The sequence below is a fragment of the Symsagittifera roscoffensis genome, chromosome 8 (genome assembly GCF_963678635.1).
Source record: "Symsagittifera roscoffensis chromosome 8, txSymRosc1.1, whole genome shotgun sequence".
Lineage (NCBI taxonomy): Eukaryota > Metazoa > Xenacoelomorpha > Acoela > Convolutidae > Symsagittifera > Symsagittifera roscoffensis.
Genome location: NC_087069.1, coordinates 38,220,226 through 38,227,581, shown reverse-complemented (window position 1 = coordinate 38,227,581; position 7,356 = coordinate 38,220,226). Strand labels below are relative to the sequence as shown.

At 36.2% G+C, this 7,356-nt stretch overlaps 1 protein-coding gene across 1 annotated transcript; it reads right to left on the bottom strand.

Annotated features, from left to right (window-relative positions):
• Nucleotides 1–1,497: 1,497 nt before the first annotated feature.
• On the bottom strand, nt 1,498–2,327 carry LOC134852991 (histone 24-like). Its single transcript, XM_063868896.1, has one exon. It carries the CDS (start codon nt 2,244–2,246, stop codon nt 1,728–1,730), a length of 519 nt encoding a protein of 172 aa, XP_063724966.1. The 5' UTR covers nt 2,247–2,327; the 3' UTR covers nt 1,498–1,727.
• Nucleotides 2,328–7,356: the final 5,029 nt, after the last annotated feature.

Here is a 7,356-nt window from a genome sequence, read left to right as displayed (position 1 = left end):
TTCATGGTCGGCGCTAATTAAGTTTTCATAAAATGATATGCAAATGAGTCGACCTTCCGCAAGATTTTTGATTTCTCCAACCAAATCGTTGTAAGGAACCTCCAAATCTTGTTTTATTAATGAATGGATCATCGGGTCGAAATATAATTTGTGTCTTTCGTCTGAAGGCATACCTGTTTCTGGAATATACGAAAACATGGCCATCGTTAATTTAAAAAGTCAATGAGCAAGTTTCGTTGTTATTAATGTTGAAAATCACGCTTAAAATTGGACACACGTGCACGAGAGTTTTTTGAGACAAATGGTTAATAATAATCATATTAATAATAATCATTATAATAATAATAATATAAGATGGTTTGCTGTTTGAGCATGAGACAAGCATCAGAACAGAAAAAGCACGAGAAAAATAAGCATGAGATGACGGTAATATAAGCAATATAATGACGACCCAGTTTATATATATTTATAAATAAAACAAAGAGTTTATATAAAATTCATTCGTTGCTATATAAAACAAAGCGGCAAAACAAAGATTTACTCGTGTTGAAATGAAGCGCAGCAGAGTAAGCGGTCGCTAATCGCCGCGTTTGAAATTAGCTTTCTGACTTTATAATTTTTCTGATCCTGCTTAAAGATTGGTCTGCTAAAAAACTGGTCTGCTAAAATCCTTAGCACCGGCAATTCGCATTAAGCACCAAAAAGATAGCTTACGAGATGATGTAACATTAAAAAACGCAGATGTGATGAAGTTACATCTGCGATAAAAAAACTAAATTAACTTAGCATTTTTACACTTAACTGACTCCGATTTCTTCGAGCAAATGTATAAATACTCACCTTAAGGTGGTTCTGACGGACAATTTTTTTAAATCAAATAACCACTTTTAGTTACATCCTCTAATTTTACAATCTTTGTCAAGATGAATCAGAACGTATTTTGTGCCGTTGGTTTGGGAGATTATTAAGTAGATCCAAATTATGTAATAATTTTTTCTTGCTATAATTTTTGAAAACCATGTTTAAGTCTGACACATGTGCACAAGTGTTTGTTGATACAGAACGGTTTGCAGTTTGATCAGAAAACAATCCAATTTTATCGCACAAGTGGATTCTAAACACTAATCGGATCTATGAGTCAGGCGATTTCAACCTCATCATCTCAAACATGAGAAGAAATACACTATGGCCCTCTACTTAATAAGCTTTTTACACTAAAATTGTAACTACAATCCGTGCTTTTCCCTTTCATCGTTCTTTCTAACCCCAAAAAATGCCGATTTGGTAAAATTATGTTTGAATATCGGTTCAATCTAACTGCCGAATACTATAGCTGCTATCTTTGAATTTGCTAGAAAACAAATTTGGGTTTTCCTATGCCACATTACTTCTATCAGACTCTAATTTTTAGTCGATTTTTAGATATATTTTAACTTTTTTTATGAATCAAATTACTGTGCTTTAACAGTTCTCTTCTCGCGAAGCATTTAACAAAAGTTTTCAACTTGTGCAAAATTTTATTTTGTCTCGAAATTGATCATTATCAGGAAAGTATTGAAAAATACTGAAGAAAATAGGAATAATTAAAATCAATATATCACATTAAATCGAAACTACATCATCAAGATTCAAATCAAATTATATTGCTACTTTTCCTTACAGGAACATTAAAACATGGAAATTTAATCACAGTATCATGAAAGTGTTTTGGAAAAGTTTTTGAATTACTATTTGGCTTTTTTAGCTGGCGCTGCTTTCTTTGCTGCTGGCTTTTTAGCCGCTGGTTTCTTTGCCGGTGACTTTTTGGGCTTAGCTGGCGACTTCTTAGGAGCTGCTGCCTTCTTTGGTGACGCTTTTTTGGGCGATGCTGCTTTCTTCACTGCTGGTTTCTTAGCCGCGGTCTTCTTTTTGGGCGATTTCTTGGCTGGCTTCTTTGCTGCAGGTTCTTTAGCTGGAAGTTTGAAGCTGCCACTGGCGCCTACTGATTTACTCGAGGCGTGAACGATCTCCTTCTTCGCGGCCATTCGTCTCAGGGCGAGTTTGGTCTGGTTCGCGACTTTGTCGGACGAGACTTTGTAGTTGGCGCTGATATATTTCACGATAGCTGCTTTGCTCGATCCTTTTTTGTCCTTCAATTCCTTGATCGCTTTTTTGATCATCGATTTGAAGGGCGGGTGCGCTGCGGCTTTCGCTGCTGGCTTTTTAGCCTTGGGTGTGGCGGGTTTCTTGGCTGGAGTTGTAGTCATTTTGAATAAAATGTTGTCGAAATTCTGACGAATTTATAGCAAAAGTTGTTAAATTGAATAAAAGAGCGGACTGAATTGAGATATAATAGCCTCAGTATTTATACTACAGAGCTCAACCGGAACGAAATAACATTACTGCTGTTAAATGTAACTGCCATATTTAACTTATTTTGGCCAGTTTTACAAATTTACAGCTGAAATTATCCATTTTAAAATCAATTTTTTGATGTTTTCAAAAACGTATATGTAAGCCCAGAATCTCATCTATACAATGATATAATTTTTTTCATAACTTATTTTTATAAGAGTGTGGCAAATTACGCTAAACAATTATTTTGTCAAAAAAGTAAGACGAATTTGACATTTATTGACTAAAACTAAAGCAACCAGTTTGAAATCTGAATTAAAAATTATATCAACGTGAAGCTAAGAATGTTTTCTTTAAAATCAATTGAAATACTTTTGCTTTTGAACGTCAGTTTTTCTTTGAAATGGACTTTTTGAACTAAAGATTGACTAAAACTGAATAAAAGAATATAAACTGTACTCTATTGAGTGCGTGTGTCTTTCAACAAATATTTAAATCTTCTTTCGACATAAGAAATTTATCTAATTTATCGAATTAAGGTTCAAAATTAATTAAAAATTAGAAACTTTTTAAATAGAAAAGTTGACGAAGGGAGTTATGAATAAGTTTTGGGCTTTTTGTCATTCGAGTTTTTTCGACATATTCGGTTTATAATGTTGAAATAAAAAACGGATGATTTCTTGGGTATGCTGACTCATGCGTTTATTTCTACGGCCAGATATCGAAAATATTCTTATAGCAGTTTTCCTCTGAAAAAAATTTTTGATCATTATTGAGCTGTCAGATTTTTTTTTTCAATTTTTCCAAGTTCAAACTATAGGCCAGGATTGGCGAAAATGGTTTTTTGAACACACTTTGATGTCTGGCTCGACCTTTTAAGGTCTAAATTTCTACCCGGCATTGCAAGCCGCCCTAAAAATATATGTATGAACCCTGTCGATGTGCCCATTTTTTATGCCGATTGATCAAAGTTGTCGTGCAAAAGGCAGAGTTCTCATACCCTCTCACCTAATCAATTGTTGCCTCCCGGATTGACCAAAAGTCAGCTATCTTACAAAAGTAGGCTCTAACAATGTTACAAGGCAGAGACTTTTTGTTATAAAAAATATATAAGATAGTGATTTTTTCGCAAGAAAACTAAAAATTTGAGTCTGGTTTTTTGAGAAAAAATTGCTATAATAATGCGTTTTCTTATAAAAAAAAGTTGTAAGATGGCAAAAGTTCCTTACAAGTCTTATAAGAAGTTTTAGGATGGTAAGGTTTCTAACAAATCTTACAAGAAGTTATAAGATAGTAAGGTTTTTTGTAGGCTTGTCAAAACGGGCTCACATTTCGAGGTTAGAGATTGTTTTCTCTTCCCAGCAAGAATTTGTTGCAAAAATTTTTGATGATTTGTTGTATCAATAACACAGACGATGTACTCTTTTTGACTCCTCAAATCAAGACCGAAATTAGCCAAAAAAACCAAAGAAGTAATTGAACATCTCTTCGTAGTCTTTAAGCTAAAAGCATACCAGCCGACAGAACCCACTGACCAGTGTAGTTGCTATAACCCTCTCAAAATTCATCTTACTTCATTGCAATTGTTTTTTTGTTAACACAGTCATGCACTGATTAATATAAAACTCGGAAAGTCAAAGGTCATTGTTAGACAGCACAGGTACCATAAGTTGTTTTTTTTTTCAAGAAACAAAATGCAAATTTTTTGACACCAAAACAAGAAAAATGACAGAACTCGACCGAAAAAAAAATTGGAAGTACTTAAGATCTTTTTGTTGCCTTTGAGCTGAAGGCATGCCAGCCGACGCCCCACACTGACAATTGTAGTTACCTCATCATTCTCAAAATTGTGTGTATTAGTCTTTCTTTTGGACAAAGTCATGTATCATCAGTGTCAAATTTAAAAAATTCAGTGCTTTTGCCAATTAGCACCAGATGTTCTATTTTTTTCACAATCTTGTCTTCTCGTTCTTCTTGTGCATGCATCTCTGTCAGTTTTAGCCTGGCCATCTGCACTTGGCGTAATATCCAACGGTGCTGGCTCAATTGGACTCGAATTTTCATCTATCACTGTTTCATAGAACGTGTCATTTGTCAAAATGCAACACAACGGATAATCTAGGAGGTAGAAAGGTTGCCGCTCGTTTTGATAAGGTTGCTAACAGTTTGTTCTTGACTTTTGTGATCTAACGTGAGTTTTCGTTTCAAGAACTATGATGCAATTTTTTTGGCACCAAGTCAAGAAAAACGACAGAATTGACCGAAATTTAACTGTATGAAGTACTGGAACATCTCTTTGTTGTCTTTGAATTAAAATTTCCATGACATTATACCCTGTTCCAATCTGACCTCTGCTAATGTACCCTATACTATTTTATCCTACAGACCAATCTGCCCTATACTAATCTACCATAAACCATTCTACCCTATAATTAAAGCAATTGAAACTTAGCCCAACCTCTTGAAGAATCCGAAACAACATTTTTTCGAGCAAATAAAAAACCAACAGTTGTGTTCAAAGAATAAATGACAAAACAAAATATCAAAGCAACGTGAAATTTGCCTGTTCAAAATGGAAACGAGTTCAAAGCATGAACGAACAGAAATTTTAATCCAATTTTGCTTAGAGAAAAAGGCGTTGCGGCTAAATCTTAAACGAGCAAAAGTCGTATCACATCAAGTTGACATAGCTTAGCGGATAATGCATGTGTTTTAAAATCAAAATTTCCTATGATCAAATCACCGAGAAGTCAAACTTTGAATGAAACTTTATAATTAGGGAAAGTTTGACTAGTTGGTCTCAAAAGGAGGGGTAGAGCCCCCCAGTACCAGGCCAAGGCGGATTCTGGGGGCGGAGTGAGGGAGAAATAAAATCATTTTGATATTGGCCTCTATTACCTCCCAAAATATCAGCCCAAAATATCAGCCAAGGCGGTACTGGGGGCGGAGTGAGGGAGAAATAAAATCGTTTTGATATTAGCCTCTATTATCTCCCAAAATATCAACCGTCTACGGCCACGGGAACCTCAAAACAAAAAGTGTGCGTTTTTTAGAAATTCAAATGAACTTCACTGTGAGGCCAAACTGTGCACTGGATAGGCGCCCAATTTTGTGCCTGTATGTTCCTGGATTCCAGAGACAAATCTTGAAACATGTTCCAAAATGTAAAAAGATTCCACAAAAATCTCACGGATTCAGCGTACAAACACCTGTAACGTAATTTTTGTCGGCACACTTGTTATGTTGCGGATTCCGCAACAAGCAAATGTAGCTTGTGGTTCTTTATGTAGATTCCGCAAAATGTAAGTGGCATCTACAAAATGTAAGTGGAATCGGGACTCCACATACAATTTGAGGATTCCACTTACAATTTGCGGATTCCGCAACAGCTCAATGTAACTATCCACATGTCTTATTATTTGTTGGTGGATTCCACAAACTGTTCTGGATTCCGCAAACACAGTTGCGGATTCCTCAAATTCGCCTATTGTTGGAGCAATTTTGAGCGGCACAATATTTTAAGTATTTGTATGCGGAATCCAAAAGAGCAAAGAAAATTTAAAAAAATAGCATTTTTTCAGATTCCGCAGAAAATCTGATTTTGGCCTGTTGCGGATTTTGTTGAAAATGCCCAGAATGCATAGTTTGGCCTCGTAATGTTTGATAAAATAAACAAAATTAGGAATGATTTAACTGCGCGAGAATCTTATTCGTACCTGGGAAAATACCGAAATGTTTTGAGTTGCTATTAGTTTGTCATTTAACTATGATATTGGGTCAAAAGTTGGCATGCATAATAATAGAAGATATTTTAAAAACATCACGCAAATTTAGGTACCAAAAAACTTATTTTATTTCTACAGACTAATCATCGAAACAATACAATTGTAATTGATTTTTGTACTCGACTAATTAACCAAATTCCAACATCATGCATCATAATTTTCATCGATGCTTGCTCGGGTCAAAATTTGAGCAGTTTGAGCGGTTTGGGCGGTTTTTTGGAAAACCGCTCAAACCGCTCAATTCTTGCTTTAAGAAACCGCTCAAAAGCCGCTCATTTCTTGTGGCGGTTTTTGAACGGTTTTTCACGCAAGATTTGGGCGGTTTTCGAGCGGTTTAATAAAAAAGCGAATAAAATCATCAAAACGCCTGGAAAAAGCAATCTGACACTGCCCGGTTTGAAGTTAGGGTTTTATGATTAGACGGTTGCGACCAAATTTTGGTATTTCCAGACTTTCGCGACCAAAATTGGATATTTTTCAGACCACCTCCACCAAATTTTGTTTTTTTTTCCAGAATTTGCGGATCGAGACAATGTGTCCGCCACCGACTGGACCGAAAGAAATAGAACCGCGACCGGCGCGACCAAAAGAAAGTTAACCGCGACCAGCGCGACCGAAAGAAAGTTAGTCGCGGCTGTCGAAACATTAGTCGCGACGGTCAGAAAATCAGTCATGACAGTCGAAAAATTGGTTGCGGCATGGTCGAAAAATTAGTCACAGCGGCCAAAAATTAATCGTGGAGGTCAAAAAATAATTAGTCGCGGCTGTCAAAAAATTAGTCACAGTGGTCGAAAAAGTAGTCCCCGCGGTCAAAAATTTGTTGCGGCACGGTCGAAAAGTTAGTCGCGGCAGTCGAAAAATTAGTCGAAGCATGGTCGAAGAGTTGGGCGCGACCGGAGCCACCAAAACAAATTAACCGCGATTGGCGCGACCAAACACTATTAAAAGCAATTGAAGCAACTGAAGAAAAGTTAACAGCGGTCGGAGAAAACCCACTGGCGAAAAACATTCCGAAAGAGTTCGACGCAGTTAAAGCAATCGACGGAAGTATTTTTTCAACCGAAAAGAATTGAACGGAAATAAAATCACCGATAAAAACAGCTCGACTGTGTTTCGCAAATGAGTGTATGTATTCTACAATCGCACCGATTGATGTTAAACTTTTTAACCGTATGGAGTTGCAAGATTTATTTTTCGACTTTCTCAACAAGAAGTTGATATATTTCGATTTCCTTGA